This window comes from Monodon monoceros, unplaced genomic scaffold, assembly GCF_005190385.1.
Source record: "Monodon monoceros isolate NGI ecotype Baffin Bay Population unplaced genomic scaffold, NGI_Narwhal_1 Super_Scaffold_21, whole genome shotgun sequence".
NCBI lineage: Eukaryota > Metazoa > Chordata > Mammalia > Artiodactyla > Monodontidae > Monodon > Monodon monoceros.
Window position 1 is genome coordinate 67,992,238 of NW_021703778.1, and position 24,627 is coordinate 68,016,864.

At 44.8% G+C, this 24,627-nt stretch overlaps 1 protein-coding gene and 1 pseudogene across 1 annotated transcript; one reads left to right on the top strand and one right to left on the bottom strand.

The window, feature by feature from the left end:
• Positions 1–1,164: 1,164 nt before the first annotated feature.
• On the bottom strand, positions 1,165–20,583 carry UBAP1L (ubiquitin associated protein 1 like). Its single transcript, XM_029239718.1, has 5 exons — positions 20,464–20,583; positions 8,719–9,333; positions 6,327–6,533; positions 2,519–2,620; positions 1,165–1,438 (listed from the first exon to the last, which is right to left on the bottom strand). The coding sequence occupies exons 1-5, from the start codon at positions 20,581–20,583 to the stop codon at positions 1,304–1,306; spliced, it is 1,179 nt and encodes a 392-aa protein (XP_029095551.1). The 3' UTR covers positions 1,165–1,303.
• Positions 20,584–23,423: 2,840 nt separating this feature from the next.
• On the top strand, positions 23,424–23,525 carry LOC114905322 (annotated as a pseudogene).
• Positions 23,526–24,627: the final 1,102 nt, after the last annotated feature.

The window sequence follows — 24,627 nt, forward strand, 5'->3', positions numbered from 1 at the left end:
GAAATAAGTAAGACAGAGTAAGACAAATACTGTATGATCTCTCATATGTGGGATATTAAAAAACAAAGAAACAAATAAAAACAAGCTCATAGATACAAAGAACTGATTAATGGTTGCCAGAGGTGGGGGATGGAAGGGGGGGAAATGGGTGAAGGGGGTCAACAATAACAACCAAAAAATCAATTAAAAAAAGAAAAAGAATCTCCAGAGAGCTTGTTATAATAACGAAACAGATTCCCAAGGGCTGCCAAGCTGGACTTTCTGAATCAGATTATCCAGGAGTGGGGCCTTGGACATTTTAACAAACCCCCCAGGGCATTCTTATGGATAGCAGTCAGGGCTAATCACTCCACTTATCCTAAGGAAACTTAGGCCCAAAGAGGCCTTGAGCCATTCATCAGCAGAACCAAAATCAGAATTAGGTCTTCTGACCCACAGTTAGATATTCTTTGCACCCCAAGACCAGAAACCTACAGGACCCAAAGAACTGCACATCATTTATTTGTTTTAATTTTCTTAAACTCAAAGTTACTAATGCCCTTAGTTTAAAGAATCAAATATAGGTCATTTTACACAGCTTATATGAAGACAGTTCCTCGCCTACGCAACTCCATCTGCCCCTCCCCGCAAGGAACCACTTTCAACTCTTTTAGCTGATTCTTTTGGTATTGAAGGAAACCAGACTGTCACCCCAAAATATGCCTCTTTGACATAATTATTTTGAGCTGAAGGCAATTAAGAAGCAGCAAATGCAGGAAAAGCTCTCTCTACCCTTCCCCTCTTTTCTGCTTAAAGGCAGGATATAAATTCTCCTTTTCTGGAGACAGATTCTTGTCAGCCCAGAAATGTACCAGGGGAGCCTACAAACAAACCTTACTCCATTAGCTCCCTCCCATATATTTACCTTCCCACAGTTTGCCATCCTTGGAAGCCTAAAACTGTTTTCCTTTGTCCTGTCATTTCTCTACAAATTTATAGTTCTTTGTTGAAGATGCTATATAAGCCAGAGTTCTAAACTGCTACTTTGAGTTACTTTTCATTGAAGTTTCTCAGGCATGATGTGTGCCGCATGCATTAATAAACTTTTATTTTTCTCTTGTTAATCTATCTTTTTGTTAAAGAGCCCCAGTTGAAATCCTAAGATGGCTAAAGTTTTGCCTCCTTTACAGTATTTATTCCCACTCTTGGCATCATTTGCATTTTTACAATGAGTATGCATCAATTTGTTATTCTTATGTGGTCTTCATAATACAGTCAGGATGGACTGCCAGGGATGCGTGGGCACCGCGAGATGCATCCAGGGTCACTGGGCGCAGGCTACCAGCTCCTCCAGGGCTTGCTCACGGCGGTTGCCGTGGACCAGCAGCACCTCCTTGATCCGGTCCTGCTGGAAGCCCATGTCGCTGAACTGCTCCGAGAGGCGCAGGAACTCCCCTGCCTGAGGAACAGGAGGCAGAGAGGGCGTGGGGAACTCTGTGAGGCTGGGCCTCTGCTCTGGGGAGCCCCCTCCCAGGTGGCCACCGTACATACCCCCAGAAAGCTGTGACCCCCACAGGCCAGGTGAGCCTGATCCTGGGCAGCACCTGTGGTTTTCCTGTACCTCAGTGACATGGGCTCAAACCTCCCTTCCTGTGCCAAGGAAGGGGAGCCCAGCCAGGCTGCCAGCTCTCTCTGTGCGGCTTTCCTTCCCCACTCTGGCTCACTCCTGACTCCCTGTGCTCGGGTGCTGCGCTGGGGCAGGAAGAGGAAGGCTGCATACTGGTGCCCAGAGGATGCACAGCGCAGGGTCTCTGTCCAGGCCCCAAACCCTGCCAAGGTCTCACATAGCACAGCCTCTGCCTGCCTTCCTCCTCCGGCCCCAGTGCTTGAAACTTCCCTGCCCCTCCCCGCTCCTCTCCTCGGCATCTCTCCCACCCCTGCATCCCTCCCTCAGCCTCTGTGAAGACTGCTGGCCTGAGCCAACTGCCAGTTGTGGACAGGTCACATTCAACAGGCACTTAGAATGTCCTCCTACTGGGACCACAGCCGCATGCATTCTGGGTTTCCAGGTAGGTGGCACACTCCCCGAGCACAGAGTTCAAGCACCTTTCTGCTACCTATCTAGCTCCTGTCTGGGTGTCTGACAAGGAGTGAAAGTCAATGTTTGTTGTGTTGATTCAGTTAAATAACACTAAAAGCCCTCCCTCCTGCATCCTCCCCACCCCTTCCCCTTCCCCTTCCCCCTCCCCTACCCTATCCCTTCCCCTTCCCCTACTCGTCCCCTTCCATTACCCCTTCCCCTTCCCTTACCCCTTTCCCTTCCCCTTGGGTCCTCTCCCCTTCCCCTTCCCCTTGGGTCCTCTTGCCTTCCCTGTGTCCCATCTCCCTGGGCTGTCTCCTTCTCCCCAGGGCTGAGCAAGCAGGCTGTCTCCTGTGGTCCCGAGGCCGGCTCTGGCACTGGTCCTCCCCAGCACACCAGCCTCGTGTGTGCACCCCACACCTCCCCTCCCCGGGGGCCCAGGCTGGAGGCCCTGCTGACCTGGCTCTCGGAGAACTGGAACATCTCCATGGCCTCATCCACCAGGCCTTCCTCGTAGCCCTGTCGCAATAGCCGGTCACAGGCGCTAAGGTAGCTGAGAAACTGGGCAGGAAAGGTGCACAGAGGGAAGGAGGTTAAGAGGGGTGGCAGGGGCAGCAGATGGGGTGCAGGAGGCACCCAAGGGCCTCGTTAAGCCTGAGCTCAGGGCCAGGCTGACTGGGCAACCTGCCACACACAACGTGGCCCCAGAGACCCACGAGCCAACAGAAGAGGGTCAGAGGCCTCCCCTGGGGACAGGTGGATAGCAAAGCCTCACCAACTGTCCCAAGCTGGGGGCTGGAATCCAGGAAGAGGGCTGTCAGGGTGGGCTAAGGTGTTCCCAGAACCTAAGTGGGGAATGGGCCAGGGCTCAAACATGGGTATCTACCCACCACCCACCCAGGATGCTTACCCTCCCTGGTGAGCACCCACCTATGAGAAGATAACCTCCTCTCCCACACACAGCTGTGCACCCCACCCATCGCCAGACACATAACATCTTTGCCATCCAGGACCCCGTGGGCCCCACTCTCTGCAACAGTCCTGTACCAGCGCTGGAAAGGGGAGGGGACAGTGGAGGACCCACAGGGAGGAACACCTCTTCCAGCCACTCCCTGCTTAGTCATCAGGGGCTACTTTTGCCCTCAGCATAAAGTGCTACCTCCCAACCCAGTTTCAGTGGCCAGCTTACCTCTGTCAGCAGCCCAGCCGCTCCCTCAGCACCCCCAGACTTCTGCATAGCCGGTTCCAAGGCCAAGGCCAGCCTCACTCCTCTTCCCTGGGGAGCCTCTCCCCACCCCCCATCTCCACCAGGTGCTCCCACAGCACCCCATGCTTCCCCTCACATACAGCTTTGTAATCGCTCTACTGTCTTTCTCATCCACTAACTTTTTGTTCCACGAGGGAAGACTTCTGTCAGTTTTGTTCACCACTGTGTTCCTAGAACCCAGCATGGCAGGCAGGCAGAAGGAGCTCAACAAATGTATGCTGTGTTTATAAAATGAATTAAGAACTACCTTCCGGGAGCTTACAGCTCAGTGGGGGCGATAAACCAGATACAGGAAAACATGAGTGCCTGTTTCTGCAGACCTTCAGAACTGGGCAGAAAACACAGATCATAATAGACTAATGGTTTTCAAATTGTTTTAGCTTCTGAACTGTCCAAGCACCAGGGGGCTTCAACAGTAACAGGGTAAGGTTGAAGCTGCTCTGGGAGAGCTGTGGGCAGGAGGTGGAGGGAGCCCAGAGTCCAGTGCCCCCACCTCAGGGACCCTGCTCTGGGCACATTTTGAAAACCACCCAACCAAACTCTCCTTGCACAGTTGAGGAAACTGAAGTCTAGGCAGGGTGGGCAGCTTGCCCCAGGTCCCAGGACTACGGCTCAGATCACCTGACCTCTTGGCCAGTGCCTTGTCCATCGGGGGGCTAGCTGCTAGAGGAGGGGCCTTGAGCTGGCTTGAAAGTAGACAGGGTTTCCGAAGGTGAAAACAGGGGCAGGACAGATGGGGGATGCTCCCTTCACCTCTTGGTTCATCGACAGCAAAGGTTCTCAGCCTTGGTGCTGACTGTAGCTACCTGGGAGCCTTAAAACTACTGGTGCCTCAGTATCACTACCCGTAAACTGCTGATGCTCACCTCCAGAGGCCCTGATATGACTGGTCGGGGGGCAGCCTGGGCACTGGGACTTTTACAGCTCTCCAGGTGATTCCTGTGTGCAGCCAAGGTTGAGAATCTCTGACTCAGTCCACACTAGTAGACCCAAGCCAGGCTGCATATCAGAACCATGCATATCAGAACCATCTGCAGATCTTTTAAAATGATAGGGCCCTGGGCCCACTCCAGATCCACTGATTGGGACTCTGCAGAGTAGGTCCTGAGAATCTGCATTTGTAAGGATTCTTCTGCTTGGTCAGTTACCAGGCCTATCTCAGGCCCCACAGTAGGTGAGGATGTCACCATCAGACTCCAGGATGGGACCTCCAGCAGTTATTGATTATAAACACATATTCCCCTCCATTCTGTGAATGGGGAAAGTGAGGCTCAAAGAGGGGACCTGATGTGCCTAGAGTCCCATGGCAAGTCTGGGCCCGGCCTATGGACCCTCACACATGCCACCCACACCTGTCCTGCAGGCAGTCAGTAGACACATCGATCCTTGTGGAAGGAGGGAAGGAGTGATGGACAAAGCTTATCTTTTGTATCTTTTCCTCTCTCCTTCTTTCTTCCAAGTGCCCTGTCTCTATCACCTGATGCCCCCCCTCCTGGACCATCCGTCGTTCATCTCTTTTCAAAAGGATTTACTGTAGTGTTTGTCTTTCAAAGGGAGAAGGGCTGTGAACCTAAAGGAGATGCTCAGTTAATGGTGGAGCTTCACAGAACAGAGAGGAATACTAACTTGGTGGGGGAGGATAGATGAAGTCATCCAATGGCCCTTCAGGCCCACCCCTTAGTGCCTGGCCCCTGACTGCTCACTGGGAGAAGACTCACCAGGCAGGTGGTCAGTCTATGTCTGGAAACACAACGTTCCTGATGGAGTGAGATTCTCCCAGCCCACCCACAGGGAGGCCAGTGCCCTGTGCTGCCTCCAGCTAATCTTCAGACCCCCACAGTGATGGCCCGAGACCCCAGCCTTGTCACAGGGTCTGGAGGGACTGAAGAGGCATGTCAGAGTCCCTACCATGGACTTGGCCCCTCACAGCCCTCCTGGACAGCTTCTTGGCCAAGGTCCTGGCTTTTCAGCGGCAGCTGAAGGTGGAGGCAACTTCTTAAATCTCAGATCAGCCTAAGGTGCTGCCCTGGAAGGTTCTCACACAGAAACTATCTGTCCCTTCAGGAGCTGCCTTAGCTACAGAGAATCACTTCTCTCAAGTCATCCTCTTCCCACAACGGTGACTGACTGAAGCAGAAGTATGAAGGCCTGACCATCTCATCCCCAATTAGGACAACTCTGAAGGGCCATATATGCTTCCAAGCTGTGGAGTTGGCTTTCACTGGGTCTACAAAGCTCAACCTCTCCCTCTACCCATCCTTGCGTCTGTCATTTCCCTTACCCAGAAGTTGTTCCCAAGGGTCTCCTTAATAAATATCCTGTATGCCAAACTCCATTGGAGTCTGCTTCCTGGGGAACCTAACCTACAATACTGGTTTTCCCCATAGCTCCTAGCTGCATCTGAACACCCAAGAAGTGCCCAGCAAATACTGATGACTAGATTGATGGATGGGTAGATAGAAAGAGAGAGAGATGGGTATGGGTACGGAAAAACTGTTGAGGGAAGTGGTTAGAGCTGTGCTATCCAATATGGTAGCCAGTAGCCACATGTGGCTATTTACCTTTAAATTTTAATTAATTACAATTAATTAAAATTCTCAGTCACACTAGCCACATTTCAAGTAACCACACATAACTAGTGGCTACTGTATTGGACAACACAGGAATAAAACATCTCTCCTGCTGCAGAAAGTGTTATCGGGCAGCTCTGGAGAGATTCGTGGCTGCCCAAAGCTCCAGTCTTCTGTATCTGGGGCAGAGACTGGGACAGGAGTAGAATATTGAGACTCCCCAAGTAGGTATGGGGATTCCTGATAAACTCCTATGGAGGTGGTAGCATTAGGGTCTAGAAACTTGCTCACAACCCCCAATAATTGATTCCAAGCTGAAATTCTGCCTCTAGAGAAAAACATAAAATATCTTCAAGTTGAAGATAAAAAGAGCGTGGCCACTCACCGGGCTCCAGCTCCACAGCCCCCCAGTTCTGGGCCCTCCACTCACCTGGCTCAGGCTCTGCCGCCCAGTCTTCTGTAGAGCCATGATAGCCCTGTGCAAGGGATACCCCAGGGCGACCACTGGCCCGATGAGGTCTTGCTCCTCCTGGCTCAGGGCGGACAGCAAGTCAGCAGAATCAGGGTGCAATCTGTGGGTGGCGAGAGGCTGGGGCACCTGCCCAGGAGGTGGCAGGCAGGTATGCGGGCTGAGGGACTGAAACACAGACAAGTGGATGTGTCAGTTACCATGGAGGTGACACCTGGCTAGGCAGGACATTTTTAAAGATGCCTTTATGTACCACCCTCTCTACAGAGTGTAGGGGCTAATATTGTGAGGGGCTTGGAGTCCTGCAGACCTGGATTCAAATCCCAGCTCTCCACTGTTTACTCAGTTTACTCATGTGTAAAGTGGATGCAAGTATACCAGATACCTCACAGGGTTATTACAAGGCTTAAATAAGACAAGGTGAGAAAACTGATTAGCAAAGGGCCTGGCATACAGAAACTGCCAGTAGATGATAATACTTACTGCGTAAAACAACCCTGAAAGAGAAATATGATAGGCTCATTCTATTTTACAGATATTGAAGTCAAGGTTCAGACAACTTAATGACCTGGTAAGCAACACACTTTTGGGACCTGAACCCTACTCAGAATCAAATCCAGGGTTCTTTACCCCAAACCTTAGTAAGGGGGAAGCAGGGGTGATCTTCCCAGCCAGATCTTCCTTCTTGAGTTTGGCTGGCTGGGGCTTGGCTGGGCATGGAGTAGGGTAGGAACTGGGTACAGCTGTGGTGTTGGGGAAACCCACACAGACCCTGGACTAAGGAGGGTGGCTTGAAGGCATTTCAATTGGTTTGGCTGGCATCACCCCTAACCCGTCCCCCATGAAGAAGCACCCATCTGCTAACCCCGAACATACCTCCCTGTCCCCTCCTCCCCAAGAAAAGCCTAGCTGCTGCCCTGACTTCAGGAGCACAGTGCATGTGACATGTGAATTCCCCACCCATCCTCATCTTCTCAGGGGTTTCCCTGCCATGACCTCATCCTAGGATCTGCTCTTTACCCCAGGTGAAAAACATGCAAATCTTAGGATGTGAGTCTACTCTTGTGACCTTGAAAAAGATTCTTACCTGCTCTCTGCCTCAGTTTCCTCCCCTTCAGAACATCTGCCCCATCCTCCCCCCAACCCCGCTGTAGGATTGTTGCTAGAGTTAAATTTAATTGGGACCAGGGAAGAGCCATCCTGGCATCGGCAGCTAGTCCGTGATGTGGGCGCGGCCTGTGCAGTTTACACAGTCTCTGCTCTGTTCGCTCTAAATAACTGTGTGAGGGGTTGCTGCCCACTTTACAGGTAGAGAAGAGATGGCTCAGAGCAGTTCAGTGACTTGCCTAAGCTCACACAGCAGTGAGTGGGAAATGCCAGACCTTGAATCTGTCTTTTGGATTTAATCTCACCTTGGCCTTATTCTGTTGCATCTCCTCGCCTGACTGTGGAACTGCTGGGGGGAAGAAAGCTGTGCCTAACTGCCACCTCCTGCTACTAATCCTGACCTAACCCATCTGTTCCAGATCCACGTTTTGTGGAGTTTGATACTTACACAATCTGGACCACTTAAAGAAAAAAGACACAGTTACGGATATAAAACTATGTACAAGGCCTTGGAAGGAGCTAGTGAGGGGCCTGAGGCTTAAGCTTCATTGGCTTCACCATATGTTCATATCTGCTCCCAGTTCTTCTTGGTACACATCCTCTGTCCTGAAGCCTTCCCATCCTGCAGCAACCCTCACCTCTCTCTCAATACCTGATTCCTCCCACTGTACAGTGCTGCCTTGTCTCACACTTCCTTGCCCAACTCTCCTTGTCCTGTGCGTTTGACGTGGTCTCTTCCAACCCAGTCTCTTGAAGGAAGTAACTGTACAGTGAATATTCCTTGATTGAGCCTTCCCCTCACTCATCCTACAGCAAGCCTTGCTGGGTGGGAAGCCCTAGATCTGAGTCACATTCACTGATTCAACAGACATTCACTGAGCACCCCCTATGGGCCAAGTGTGCTGCTGGGTGCTGTGGAAACAAACATAAATGCGATCGCTGCCCTAGAAGAATCATATTCCATTGGAAGAGACAAACAGATGTTGGGTAATTACAATTATTGTGACATGCACCCTAATAGAAGCAAAGAAGGCACAGTGAGAAACAGGGATTAGGGACCTATGAGCAGGGAATATTCTAGGCAAAGGGCCACAGGAAGGACTGCATGGTACAGGGTCAGGTGAGAGCAGGTAGGGAGGAGGCGCACGAAGAGGAGGGGACCGAGGCTTCGAACCAGGCCGGAGACCCAGACTGCGGGGGCCTCACTGCTGAGATGTGGCCTCGGCCAAGGGGGCAGTTTCCTTACCGCAACCACGGGCCTGCGGCTCCGCAGCGGGGGCACGGCGCCAGCCGTGGAGGGCCGCGGGGGCAGCGCAGGGGTGCTGGGGAGCGATGGCTCGGGGCCCGGGGGTGGCACTGGGGCGCTGGGGAGCGGGAGTGCCGGGCCCAGGGGTGACGTGGGGCCAGGGCAGAGGCTCAGAGCTCGGTGGCGGATGCGGTGCAGGAGACTGCGGGGGCGGGCGGCCAGCCTGCACTCAGAGAGCCGCCGCCGCGCCCCGGCCAGCTCCGACCTCACGCCGCGCAGCACGTCCAGCGAGCACCGGTGTTGGCTCAGGCTGGGGCTCGCCGAGGAGCTGGGCTGGGGGCTGCAGGGATCCGGCTCTTCCTCCATGGCAGAGAAGGCTTCTTCCTCATCCTGGTCCTTCTCCTCCACCTCTTCCTCCTCAGGATGCTCCTGCGGTCTAGCCTCAGGACCTTCCGCTGCGGCAGGCATGGGCTCCAGCCCTTGCTCAGGGCTGACCAGCAAGAGCCAGGCGGGAGGGGCTGAAGCTGCCCCCGGGGCGTCGCACTGGACCTGGCAGGGTCCCCGGACTACAGCCTCCACCCAGAAGAGTGCCCTCCTCTCCAGGCTGAAGTCATGCTGCGGAAAGAAGGCCGAATGAGGCTCCGCCAGGCAAACCAGGGCCGGGGGCGCACCCCTACCTTCTGGCCTCTGGGGAACCTATTCAGGCATAGACTCACCAGGCCTGGACAGTTTCTGATTCTAAGCCCCAGGCATTCACCGCAGCCCACCCTCACCCTTAGTTTTAGCTAGCACTGGGGTGGATGGATATCAATAACAATTTAACGGCAAACTGTGCAGGAAGGACAAAGTGAGGAATAGGTTAATAGACTGAAACAGTGAAAACAAATATCTAAGTCCCTTTGCCATTCAGTATATAATTGAACAACAGGGGCTTAAAAAAATTCTCCAACAAAACTTGTTCTTAGCAAAGAAGCTTTCACTTGAGCCCAGAATCATTTGTCACTGAGCAGTTGGCCTTGGAGGCCGGCCCAGGCCTGCCAACCTCTCTGTGGAGTGATACTTGCCCCCATCCCATTCGCTGCCATCCAAGGTTACTTTGGGGCCCAGGAAATGTAAAAATTGCTAATTTTTGTTGAACTCTACTTACTAGGTCCTAATGTTATTCCTATTTCCAGATTACCAAAATGAGGCTCAGAAAATTTGATTTGCTGGTGGTCAGATTAGTGGTGAGTGGTTGAGCTGGGATTCCTCTGTCCATCTGACTGTAGTGCTTTCTCCACTACAGATCAAGCCAACTAAAAAATAAATCTGGAGCCCACATAAATAACCTAAATTGAGAGTTTGTAAATGAGGCAAAAATAAAATATTCCCGGTACCTACCATTAAAATTTAGAACTGGAAATATAAAACTCCATTAAAAAATATAAGTATTCTCAAAAGGCAATTTCAGTGCTCAATGATGGCCAGTTAAGGCTGGGGGAAGTGGTGTGTGGGGGGAAAATGGGAGGCAGAAAGGCAGACAGGCACTGCCCCCTCCCACCCCTGAATGACCCTATGTTGGAGAAAGGAACATAACTTAGCTGTTCTAAGCGTGGCTCCCTGAGTGTATCTTATTTCTCTCTGTATTCTCAGGGCCCAGGGCAGTTCTGGCCCCAGGGGGATATTTGTAATTGTGTGCAGAATAAATGGACAGAGAAAGAGATTGGAGCAAAATAAGTGGGTTGTGAAGGACAGAGGAGTGAAAAAGACAACTTCAGAACTGATGAGGCAGTCATGGAGAGAAAGAGACTGAGAGATAATGAGACAGTCAACAGGACTTAAGGAATAAAAGGATACAAAGACCCAGGCTGAACAACCAGTAAGACAGGAATACAGCCCCATCCACCAAAAAAAAAAAAAGAAAGTAACGACAAAAAAATATGTTACGACAAAGGAGCAAGGTAAAAACATACAAGACCAAATAAATGAAGATGAAGTTCACAACCTACCTGAAATATAATTCAGAGTAATGATAGTAAAGATGATCCAAAATCTCGGAAACAGAATGGAGAAAATACAAGGAATGTTTAACAAGGATCTAGAAGAACTAAAGAGCAAACAAACAGTGATGAACAACACAATAACTGAAATTAAAAATACTCTAGAAGGAATCAATAGCAGAATAACTGAGGCAGAAGAATGGATTAGTGAGCTGGAAGATAAAATGGTGGAAATAACTGCCAGGGGAGCAGAATAAAGAAAAAAGAATGAAAAGAATTGAGGACAGTCTCAGAGACCTCTGGGGCAACATTAAATGCACCAACCTTCAAATTATAGGGGTCTCAGAAGAAGAGAAAAAGAAAGGGTCTGAGAAAATATTTGAGGAGATTATAGTTGAAAACTTCCCTAACATGGGAAAGGAAATAGTCAAGTCCAGGAAGTACAGAGAGCCCCATACAGGATAAATCCAGGAGAAACACTCGGAGACACATATTAATAAAACTATCAAAAATTAAGTACAAAGAAAACATATTAAAAGCAACAAATAACATACAAGGGAATCTCCATAAGGTTAACAGCTGATCTTTCAGCAGAAACTCTGCAAGCCAGAAGGGAGAGGCAGGACATATTTAAAGTGATGAAAGGGGAAAACCTACAACCAAGATTACTCTACCCAGCAAGGATCTCATTCAGATTTTTTTTTTTTTAAAGAAAGGTGGCTAATGAGTCTTTTTTTTAAAAATTATTTTATTTTTTTATTTTTGGCTGTGTTGTGTCCTCATTGCTGCACACAGGCTTTCTCTAGTTGCAGCGAGCAGGGGCTACTCTTCGTTGTGATGCACAGGCTTCTCATTGCAGTGGCTTCTCTTGTTGCGGAGCATGGGCTCTAGGCATGTGGGCTTCAGTAGTTGTGGCTCGCGGGCTTTAGAGCACAGGCTCAATAGTTGTGGCGCATGGGCTTAGTTGCTCCGCAGCATGTGGGATCTTCCTGGACCAGGACCTGTCCCCTGCATTGGCAGGCAGGTTCTTATGCACTGCACCACCAGGGAAGCCCTCTCATTCAGATTTGACAGAGAAATCACGAGCAAAAGCTATGAGAATTCAGCACCACCAAACCAGCTTTACAACAAATGCTAAAGGAACTTCTCTAAGTGGGAAACACAAGAGAAGAAAAAGACCCACAAAAACAAACCCAAATCAATTAAGAAAATGGTAATAGAAACATATATATCAATAATCACATTGAATGTAAATGGATTAAATGCTCCAACCAAAAGACACAGACTGGTTGAATGGATACAAAAACAAGACCCTTACATATGCTGTCTATAAGAAGCCCACTTCAGACCTAGGGACACATACAGACTGAAAGTGAGGGGATGGAAAAAGATATTCCATGCAAATGGAAATCAAAAGAAAGCTGGAATACCAATTATCATATCAGATAAAATAGACTTTAAAATAAAGACTGTTGGGGACTTCCCTGGTGGCACACTGGTTAAGGTTCCGCCTGCCAATGCCGGAGACATGGGTTCAAGCCCTGCTCCGGGAAGATCCCACATGCTGCGGAGCAACTAAGCCTGTGCATCACAGCTATAGAGCCTGCGCTCTAGAGCCCGTGAGCCACAACTACTGAGCCTGCGTGCCACAACTACTGAAGCCTGAACGCCTAGAGCCCATGCTCCACAACAAGAGAAGCCACCGCAATGAGAAGCCTGCGCACCACAATGAACAGTAGCCCCTGCTCGCCGCAACTAGAGAAAGAACATGCACAGCAATGAAGACCCAACGCAGCCAAAAATAAATAAATAAATACATTTATTTTTAAAAAAGAAAAAAAATATTCCATGCAAATAGAAATCACAAGAAAGCTGGAATAGCAATACTCATATCAGATAAAATAGACTTTAAAATAAAGACTGTTGGGGGCTTCCCTGGTGGCGCAGTGGTTAAGAATCCACCTGCCAAGGCAGGGGACACGGGGTTGAACCCTGGTCCGGGAAGATCCCACATGCTGTGGAGCAACTAAGCCTGTGTACCACAACGATTGAGCCTGCACTTTAGAGCCTGTGAGCCACAACTACTGAGCCCTCATGCCACAACTACTGAAGCCTGCGCACCTAGAGACCGTGCTCCACAACAAGAGAAGCCACCATAATGAAGAGTAGCTCCCACTCACTGTAGTTAGAGAAAGCCCATGCGCACCAACGAAGACCCAATGTAGCCAAAAACAAATAAATAAATTTTAAAAATTTATAAAAATAAATAAAAGTTTTTAAAAAATATAAAGACTGTTACAAGAGATAAGGAAGACACTACATAATGATCAAGGAACCAATTCAAGAAGAAAACATAACAATTATAAATATTTATGCATCCAACATAGGAGCACCTCAATACATAAGGCAAATGCTAACAGCCATAAAAGGAGAAATTGACAGTAACACAATAATAGTGGGGGACTTTTAACACCTCATTTACAATAGACAGATCATCCAGACAGAAAATAAATAAGGAAACACAAGCTTTAAATGATACAGTAGATCAGATAGACTTAATTGATATTTTGAGGACATTCCACCCAAAAGTGGAAGAATACACTTTCTTCTCAAGTGCACACGGAACGTTCTCCAGAATAGATGACATCTTGGGTCACAAATCAAGCCTTGGAAAATTTAAGAAAATTGAAATTGTATCAAGCATCTTTTCTGACAACAACACTATGAGATTAGAAATCAATTACAGGAAAAAAAACAGTAAAAAACACAAATACATGCAGGCTAAACAGTGTGCTGCTAAATAACCAAGAGATCACTAAAGAAATCAAAGAAGGAATAAAAATATACCTAGAAACAAACGACAATGAAAACGTGATGATCCAAAACCTATGGGATGCAGCAAACGCAGTTCTAAGAGGGAAGCTCCCAGCAATTCAAGCTCACCTCAAGAAACAAGAAAAATCTCAAATAAATATTCTAACCTTACACCTAAAGCAACTAGAAAAAGAAGAACAAAGAAAACCCAAAGTTAGTAGAAGGAAAGAAATCATAAAGATAAGAGCAGAGATAAATGAAATAGAAATGAAGAAAACAATAGCTAAGATCAATAAAACTAAAAGTTGGTTCTTTGAGAAGATAAAATTGATAAACCTTTAGCCAGACTCATCAAGAAGAAGAGGGAGAGGACTCAAATCAATAAAATTAGAAATGAAAAAGGAGAGATTACAACTGATACCACAGAAATACAAAAGATCCTAAGAGACTACTACAAGCAACTCTATGCCAATAAAATGGACAACCTGGAAGAAATGGACAAACCCTTGGAAAAGTACAACCTTCCAAGATTGAACCAGGAAGAATTAGAAAATATAAACAGACCCATCACAGGTAATCAAATTGAAACTATAATTAAAAATCTTCCAACAAACAAAAGTCCAGGACCAGATGGCTCCACAGGCGAATTCTATCAAACATTTAGAGAAAAGTTAACACCTATCCTCAAACTCTTCCAAAAAATTGTGGAGGGAGGAACACTCCCAAACTCATTCTACGAGGCCACCATCACCCTGATACCAAAACCAGACAAAGATATCACAAAAGAAGAAAATTATAGACCAATATCACTGATGAACATAATAGATGCAAAAATCCTCAACAAAATACTAGCAAACAGAATCCAACAACACATTAAAAGGATCATACACCATGATCAAGTGGGATTTATCCCAGGGATGCAAGGATTCTTCAGTATACGCAAATCAGTCAATGTGATACACCATATTAACAAATTGAAGAATAAAAACCGTATGATCATCTCAATAGATGCAGAAAAAGCTTTTGCCAAAATTCAACACCCATTTATGATAAAAACTCTCCAGAAAGTGGGCATAGAGGGAACCTACCTCAACATAATAAAGGTCATGTACGACAAACCCACAGCAAACATCATTCTCAATGGTGAAAAACTGTAAGGATTTCCTCTAAGATCAGGAACAAGACAAGGATGTCCACTCTCGCCACTATTATTCAACATAGTATTGGAAGTCCTAGCCACGGCAATCAGAGAAGAAAAAGAAATAAAAGGAATACAAATTGAAAAGAAGAAGTAAAACTGTCAGTGTTTGCCGCTGACATGATACTATACATAGAAAATCCTAAAGATGCCACCAAAAAACTACTAGAACTAATCAATGAATTTGGTAAGGTTGCAGGATACAAAATCAATGCACAGCAATCTCTGGCATTCCTATACACTAACAATGAAAGAGAAATTAAGGAAACACTCCCATTTACCATTGCAACAAAAAGAATAAAATACCTAGGAATAAACCTACCTAAGGAGGCAAAAGACCTGTACTCAGAAAACTATAAAACACTGATAAAAGATATCAAAGATAACATAAACAAATGGAGAGACATACCATACTCCTGGATTGGAAGAAGCAGTATTGTGAAGATGACTATACTACCCAAAGCAATCTACAGGTTCAATGCAATCCCTGTCAAATTACCAATGGCATTTTTCACAGAACAAGAAATTATACAATTAGTATGGAAACACAAAAGACCCCGAATAGCCAAAGCAATCTTAAGAAAGAAAAACGGAGCTGGAAGAATCAGGCTCCCTGACTTCACACTATACTACAAAGCTATAGTAATCAAGACAGTATGGTACTGGCACAAAAACAGAAATATAGATCAATGGAACAGGATAGAAAGCTCAGAGATAACCCATGCACATATGGTCACCTTATCTTTGATAAAGGAGGCAAGAATATACAATGGAGAAAAGACAGCCTCTTCAATAAGTGGTGCTGGGAAAACTAGACAGCTACATGTAAAAGAATGAAATTAGAACACTCCCTAACACCATACACAAATATAAACTCAAAATGGATTAAAGACCTAAATGTAAGGCCAGACACTATCAAATTCTTAGAGGAAAACATAGGCAGAACATTCTATGACATAAATCACAGCAAGATCCTTTTTGACCCACCTCCTAGAGACATGGAAATAAAAACAAAAATAAACAAATGGGACCTAATGAAACTTAAAAGCTGTTGCACAGCAAAGGAAACCATAAACAAGATGAAAAGACAACCCTCAGGATGAGAGAACATATTTGCAAACGAAGCAACTGACAAAGGATTAATCTCTAAAATATACAAATAGCTCATGCAGCTCAATATTGAAAAAACAAACAACCCAATCCAAAAATGGGTGGAAGACCTAAATAGGCATTTCTCCGAAGAAGACATACAGATGGCCAACAAATACATGAAAAGATGCTCAACATCACTAATCATTAGAGAAATGCAGATCAAAAGCACAATGAGGTATCACCTCACACCAGTCAGAATGGCCATCATCAAAAAATCTACAAACAATACATGCTGGAGAGGTGTGGAGAAAAGGGAACCCTCCTGCACTGTTGGTGGGAATGTAAACTGATTCAGCCACTATGGAGAACAGTATGGCGGTTCCTTAAAAAAACTAAAAACAGAACTACCATATGACCCAGCAATCCCACTACTGGGCATATACCCTGAGAAAACCATAATTCAAAAAGAGTCATGTACCACGATGTTCATTGCAGCACTATTTACAATAGCCAGGACATGGAAGCAACCTAAATGTCCATCTACAAATGAATGGATAAAGAAGATGTGGCACATATATACAATGGAATATTACTCTGCCATAAAAAGGAACGAAATTGAGTTATTTGTAGTGAGGTGGATGGACCTAGAATCTGTCATACAGAGTGAAGTAAGTCAGAAAGAGAAAAACAAATACCGTATACTAACGCATATATATGGAATTTTAAAAAGCGGTGAACCTAGTGGCAGGACAGGAATAAAGACGCAGATGTATAAAACGGACTTGAGGGCACAGGGGGAGAAGGAGAAGCTGGGATGAAGTGAGAGAGTAGCATGGACATATATACACTGCCAAATGTAAAATGGATGACTAGTGGGAAGCTGCTCCATAGCACAAGGAGATCAACTTGATGCTTTGTGATGACCTAGAGGGATGGGATAGGGAGGGTGGGAGGGAGACTCAAGAGGGAGGGGATATGGGGATATATGTATACATATAGCTGATTCACTTTGTTGTACAGCAGAAACTAACACAACATTGTAAAGCATTTATAGTCCAATAAAGATGTGAAAAAAAAATACCAGCACTTGTGATTTGTGGAAGCTAAGAAAGATGATTCTAAATTTCAATATGAAAAACAAATCAATAAGAATAGCCAGAAAAACTCTGGGGACAAAAAGAGAAATAAGGGGGACTGGCCCTACCAGCTGTTAATATATATTATAAAACCTCAATAATTAAAGCTAAGGCACTGGCACAGATAGACTAAAGGTAAAGAACAGAAAGTCCAGAAATAGAAATTAATATCTATGGGACTTAGTAAATAATAAGGTGCCATCTCAAGCAATGGGAAGAAGATGGTGTTAGTCAAAAATGGTGTTAGTCAGCTGAAAGGAAATAAAGTTGGATCCATCCTCACATCATACATGAGGATGAATTCCAAAAGGATCAAAGATTCAATTGTATGAAATGAAACCATAAAAGTACTAGGAGAAAACAGGAGAGAAATCCTTTATAACCTCAAGTGGGAAAACATTTCTCTGAATTGAAATTGAGAAGCCATGAAAGTACACACAAGCACATGTGAAAATCTGCATGGCAAATATACCCCATAAGCAAGGTCAAAGGCAAATGACAACTGGAAGGAAAACAGCTCTGATAACACAGACTAATATAGGAGTGCCTAGAAATAGATAAGAAAAAGACCAACAGCCCAACAGGGAAATGGACAAAAGATATGGACAGTCCACAGAAAAGAAAATACAGATGGCTCTTAAACACATGAAAAGCTGCTCAACCTCACTAAGGATAAGAGAAAGGCAAAATAAAACTACACTGAGATACCATTTGCCTATCCCTGGGCAAAGATCCAACATCTTATGACTCTCTGTTGGGGAGTGGAGCTGAGGTATAGGCCCCTTGTAGAGAGCTGGTTGGATGTAAATCAATATAACCCTTATGGAGGGCAATATGGTAACACACTTCAATTCAAAAGGACATCTGCATAGTCTTTCCCTGCAGCATTGTTTGTAATGGCAAAAGACTGGGAAGAACCTAAGTGTCCATCAAGAGGGGATTCATTCAATAAAGTACGATGTATTCATTTAACGCAATACAGTGAAAAACAAAGTGAAGAAGCTTTCTATGTATTGATATGGAAGGTCTTAAAATATGTTAGGTGAAAAAAATCAAGACGAACAGTGTATACAAAATGCTACCCTTGGTGTAAAAAAGGAGGAAATAGCTGTATTTGCTTGTATATACACACATAAGAATCTCCAGAAGAATACATTTTAAAAAATGAGTAACAGAGGTCACCAGTAGAGGTGGGGACAGGACAGATGGGAAGGTGTCAGTAGAAGGCTTTTCACTCTTTCAGGGTAGGCAAACTGTCTGGGAGCCAAACTGACCTCCAATCTTGTTTTTATAAATAAAGTGTTATTGGAACACAGCCATACCCATCCACTACTTTCTGTAATGTCTATGGCCCTTTCTCCCTACAACAGCAGAGTTAAGTAATTGCCAGTTTTTACTATCTGGTCCTTTACAGAAAATGTTTGTTGACCCTTGTGCTATACATATATATACATGTATATATATGTATTTCATTTCAAACTGTATTGAATATATTTTCTTTCTAAAAATTTTAATTGACAAAAGGGAAACTAACTCTGATTAAAGGGATGATGAAACTATGATGAAACAACAAAACACAGACTTGTTGAGGCTCCTTGGGAAGGCAGTAGGGTACAGGGAGTGGACATGGGTTTTGAGGTCTGATCACGTTGGAGTCCTGGCTGTGTCACTTACAAGCCACATGACCCTGTTGGTCACCTGGGTGGAAACTTTGGTTTCCTGTGCCATGGGGAAGGAACACCCACCTGCTAAACGGGTCGTAAAAATGAGAGAGAAGAGTGAACGTATAAAGAGCACCTAGCATGGGCCTGGTGCATAGCAGGTGCTCAACAAATGGTAGCTATTTTTTCTCTTTAGGCCACTACAGGTTCATGTGATAATCTAACTACTAGCTATAACACTGTTGCTATGGGAAAATGTGTTTCAATTCCAAACACTGGGAATACAGCCCAGTACATTTGGAAGACTGACCAGGAGAGGCTGTAAATCATACTTGGAGTCTCTATTTGATTATTTGCCACAGCAGTAAAAGAAATGGAGGCTCAGAAAGGGAAACAGGCACAAGGGAGAACAGATGCCCACCCCGAGAATAGGAGGCAGAGCAAGGGCCAGCACATGGGCTAGGACACCAGACATAGACTTGGCAGAAGGGTACACATTTCTGCTTCGAGGAGAAATAACCTTCAGAATAGCCTCTTCCCAGCTTGCCTTGAGCCCAGCAGAGAGGGAAAAGTTGTGATAGTCTACCTCCCCTGGAGTTTAGTAAAGCAAGTTCCTCTTCCCAACAATACAGGCCCTACTGCCAGAGGACCCATAGCACAGGCTGCCTGGGGAGAGCAAGAGCTCCTGCCCCACAGAGCGTGGGCCACTGGACACTGTGCTCTGGGCTTTACAAAGCTTATTTCTGTTCTGGGTCCTAAGGAGCTTAAGTGCAACTCCAGGGTCTGCAGATAAGTCTCCTGCTCCTGTCCCCAGAGGCCACTCATGCCTCTCTACCTGACCCTCCCCAGGCCTCTCCTTCCTGGACTATGCTCTCTGCACCTCACTTCCCACAACCCTTTTTTTTTGCCCTCGAACATTATCTGTCTGATGGCTCTCATGTTCCAATCCTTCTCTTAGCTATCAGGAAATGATCTAGAGTCAGGACCCGGGTTTTAGTCCTGCCACTGCCACTATCTTTGGACAAATCATTTCCCTTCTCTGAGCCTCAGGTTCTCATATGCAAAAGTGAGTGAGAGCTGAACTAGATCCTCAAACTTTCCTACAAAGTTAGCCCACAGACAGCGCTGACTGAGGACAGAAGAGCCCGAGGACTCAGTCCCAAGAGACCCAACACCAGCTCCACAGTTCTCTGCAAGCCTTTTCTTTCATTTTTTAAAAATTCATGTGAATTTTGCCTTCTACCCCATGATACATCTGTGTTATAATATAAATGCAATAGGTTTCCTCCTAAATCGTCAAGTAAATTTGACTCACTTGGAAGTTAAATAATCATGTTTATCCTGAGGGTATGTGATACCACCATATATACTGGGTGCATATCCCAGCGTGTGAGCTGTGGGGCAAGGGGTGCCTCAAGGGTGCCCCCAGGGTAGATGTGCTTTGGGTCTGTGGAATAGTAATCCCTTCTGATGTGTCCCATGTAACTGTCTGCATTTTAATGGAGGATTCTGGAGATAGTATCTTAGCCCAACTAAGTGATTCTAATGGTGGAATTTTAGAATTGGCAGCAGGCTGATAGAGAACAGAGGAATTGGAGCATCCTTGCTATGACTCTCAGTTACTCTATATAGGCAACCTTCCAGTTATTCTAAACTTAAAATAAGACCCACTAAATAGCCCCCAACACCAGGACACTAGCCTTCTTCATGAAATATCTTTTCCTCTTGGGTTATTTCCGAACTTCCTAGAATATACCAGAACAGGACTGGCTGCCAGTTAAAATCAAGGAACAAGGGACCTAATGAGGCTCAGCATCAGACCCAGAGACCCAGGGATGAGAAGACAGAAAGAGAGATATACTTACCATAGAACCCAGCAGAAGCTCCCTGCAGTCTGGGACACTGAGCTCTGGCCCAGGGAGGGGCTCTGTCCCTATCACAAAGCTCTTGGGCACCTTGAAGGGGACACCATCCAGGGCATTCATTCTGTCAGAGGAAGATGGTGGAGGTGGCTGAGCAGGGCTGGGGCAGGCCTCCTGCTGGCAGGGAGAGAGCGAATTCCTGAGGACCAGGCTCAGGTCTCAAATGGCTCACTGCTCTCCTATGTGGTGACTTAGCCGAGCCCCACAGAGCCAGGAAGGGAAAGGCCCGTGCTGCCTAAGGGAGGAAATGAATAAAACAAGAGCATTCAAATTGACAGCAACTGACTATTTCATGTTTAAGTTTTGCTCTCTAGACCACTGTTTCCCAAAACACGGTTTGCAACACTAGTTCTAAAGCATTTCATCAAGTTTGCACCCAAATGGTTAAGAAAGAAATATCAAACTACACAAACTCTTCCAGAAAAGAAGGAATACATCCTAACTTGTTTTGATTTCATCATCACCTTAATACCAAACCTGGGGGCTTCCCTGGTGGCACAGTGGTTAAGAATCCGCTTGCCAATGTAGGGGACATGGGTTCAAGCCCTGGTCCAGGAAGATCCCACATGCTGTGGAGCAACTAAGCCCACGCACCACAACTACTGAGCCTGCGAGCCACAACTACTGAGCCTGCCCGCCTAGAGCCCGTGCTCCGCAACAAGAGAAGCCACCGCAATGAGAAGCCCGCACGCCACAGGGAAGAGTAGCCCCTGCTCGCCGCAACTAGAGAAAGCCCGTGTGCAGCAATGAAGACCCAATGCAGCCAAAAAATAATTGATTAATTTTTTTTAATGTTAAAAAAAATTACCAAACCTGACAAGAAGATTAGAGGCTGATATTTCATGAAAATAAATGCAAAAATCTTATCAAAAATAATTATGGATAGAAAAATACAATACTGCCAGGTTGAGTTTATTTCAGGAATGAGAGACTGGATTAACATTCCAAAATTAATCAATGAGAATAAAGATAAATATCAATAGAATAAAAATGAAAAAGTGTATAATTAGCTATCTCCATAGATGCAGAAAAAGCACTTGATAAAATCAATATCCACTCATGATTTTAAGAAACAATAAACCATTTTTAGCAACTTAAGAATAGAAGAGAATTTCCTTAACCTAACAAAGAAAATCTCTAAAACATTTAAAGCAAACATCCCACTTAATGGTGAAATATTAAAATATACCCCCAAGATTGGAAATGAGACAAAGGTGTCCCCATCATCTCTTCTGTTTAACACTGCACTGGAGGTACTAGCCTGTGCAAAAAGAGAGGGAAAAATAAAACAAAGGTATAAGGATTGGAAAGAAACCAACCCACCATTATTTCTAGATGACATATTTATATGTAGAAAATCCAAAAGAATAGTAAGGTAATTTAGCAAGTCTTTGGATACAAGGTCAATATACAAAAATCTATTGTATTTCTACATAAAAAAAACAAACCACGTAAATGTTATCTTTTAAAAATTTCGTTAGAGTTTGGGATTGACATATACACACTGCTATATTTAAAATAGATAACCAACAAGGACCTACTGTTTAGCACAGGGGATGCTGCTCAATATTCTGTAATAGTCTAAATGGGAAAACAATTTGAAAAAGAATAGATACATGTATATGTATAACTGAATCACTTTGCTGTTCACCTAAAACTAACACAACATTGTTAATCAACTATGCTCCAATATAAAATAAAATTTTTTAAAATTTTTTCATTAGAGATTGATACCATTTATATTAGCATTAATTACCTAGGACTCAATCTAACACAAGATTTATAAGACTTCTACACAGAAAACTATAAAACATTAGATTAAATGGAGGAACATACCACGTTCATGGCTTGTAAGACTCAATATTGTAAATATATCAATTCTCCCTGAATTGATTTATAGATCCCATGTATCAAAATTCCACCACATTTTTTGGTGTAAATTGGCAAACTAATTCTAAAATTTAAATAAAATGCAAAGGGCCAAGAAAAGCCAAGACAATCATGAAGAAGAAGCAACACAGTTGAAGATTTATACTATCAGATGTCAAGACTTAGTTTAAAGTGAAAGCAATTAATACAGTGTGGTATTGACATAAGAGCTTCCAAAGAGACCAATAGAACAGAAAAAAAAAGTCCAGAAACAGATCCACACATATATGGATCCTTGATTTATGACAAAACTGGCCCTGCAAAGCAGTAGGAAAATGAAGGTCTTTTAAATAAATGGTTCTGGACCAACTGGATATTCACCTAGAAAAAAAAAATCTTGACCTCTACCTCATATCATAAACAAAGGTCAATTTCAGATAGATTGTACATCTAAATGTGAAAGGTAAAAAAAGCTTGAAGATAAAATAGGAGAATATATTTATGGCCTTAGAAAAGGCAAACATTTCATAAAAGGTTACAAAAAAGACTAACCATAAAGGAAATACTGATAAATTGAGTTACATTAAAGTTAAGAACTTCCATTCATCACCATACCCTTAAGTGAAAAAGCAAATCACAGAGGGGGAAAAGATATTTGTAGCACACATATCTGACAAAGTACTCATATCCAATATATGCAAAAAACTTCTACAAATCAATAAGAAAAAGATCCCAAAATAGGCAAGAGATTTTAACAGGCACCTCACAAAAGAGAATATCCAAATAGCCAATAAACATGTAAGTTGTTTAACCTCATTAGTCATCAGTGAACTGCAAAATGAAACAATGAGATAACACTACACACACACACACACAGACACACGAAGAGTTAAAATTTTTAAAAGCCTAACAATATCAAGTGTTGATGAGGTTGTGGAATATCTGGAACTCTCATGCACTGTTGGTGAGAAAGTCAATTATTATTAGTCAACAATATCTACTAAAGCTGAAATCTAAGCATTAAAAATTCACACATAGCTTCTGAGCCTTTTGGCTAAGATCAAGTGTAGTAGCTGTTAGTTTAATTATATTCACAACAGCCAGGGATTTGCTTTTTTATGTATTTTAGACCACATTAAATATTCTTGCCTTAAAAAACAAAGCAAAACTCATTCACATAATTCAATTTCATGACTGCCTATAATATACACTTAAATCTAGACTCCTGACCACAGTCTGGCATTTTGCAAATAATCAGGGCTTAGCAGGGAGCCCACACCAGGGAGTGGCTCCCTGGCTCAATACAATGTCATCCCTACCAGGATGGTGCAAAGCCCTGCTGTTCGGGGTCACTGGGGTCATCACCACACCCACATGAGAGCATCATGTGAGGAGGTAGAGTCGATAATCTGAGTGCAGAGAGGTCAAATGAGGCCAGATGGGCAAATCCTTTAATTCCCTCATTTCTACTCTCTGCCCTCTTTTGTCAGTGTCTTACTGTATGTAAGACTCAAAAGGCTTCTCCACCCCATGTTGGGAGATAATTTCCCATCATATTGGCATTGAGTCTTTATGCTACAGGATCAGACAGCTTTCAGTGTGATCAGTAAGTTATCTGCCCCATCAACCTGTTCCTACAGGAGACCTTTGAGTGTAGGGAGTTGTAGGGGATACATGAAAGTTAGGAAGTTTTGGCATTCTCAGATTTATTGTTCACATTTTCAGCTATCATTAGAATTTTTAGCTATGGGGAAGGACCACAGTTGTGCTGAGTCCCAAGTGTGAACTGCCTGTCCAATGAGCAAGTACAGGGCCACCCTCCTGCTTCCTTCCCTCTGCCCCAGCACCTGCAACCTAACAGATATTCTCTACTCAGCATTATACTTGCTTCTAGAGTAATTTAAGAGTTTGAGGATTCTGGAAACACCTCTTAATAGCAGCAAGGGCTACAGTGCAAGACGTGATCTAGTTAGAACATATTTTAAAATGACGGTCACATCTGCATCTGCTAAATACAAAATAAGAGGTACAGATCATTAAGTGATGATATTCTTCAGAGGGAGGAGAATATTCTAGTCCTTATGGGGGGTTGGGGAAACTTCAGGAAAGATGGGACTTGATCTGGACCCTGGAGGGTGGGAGAACAGCCTGTGAGCAGGGAAAAGGCTGGGTGGAGAGCATAACTCCAGGGAGAGAACAGCTTAAGCCAGGGAGCAGAGGCAGGGCAGAGTGAGGGGG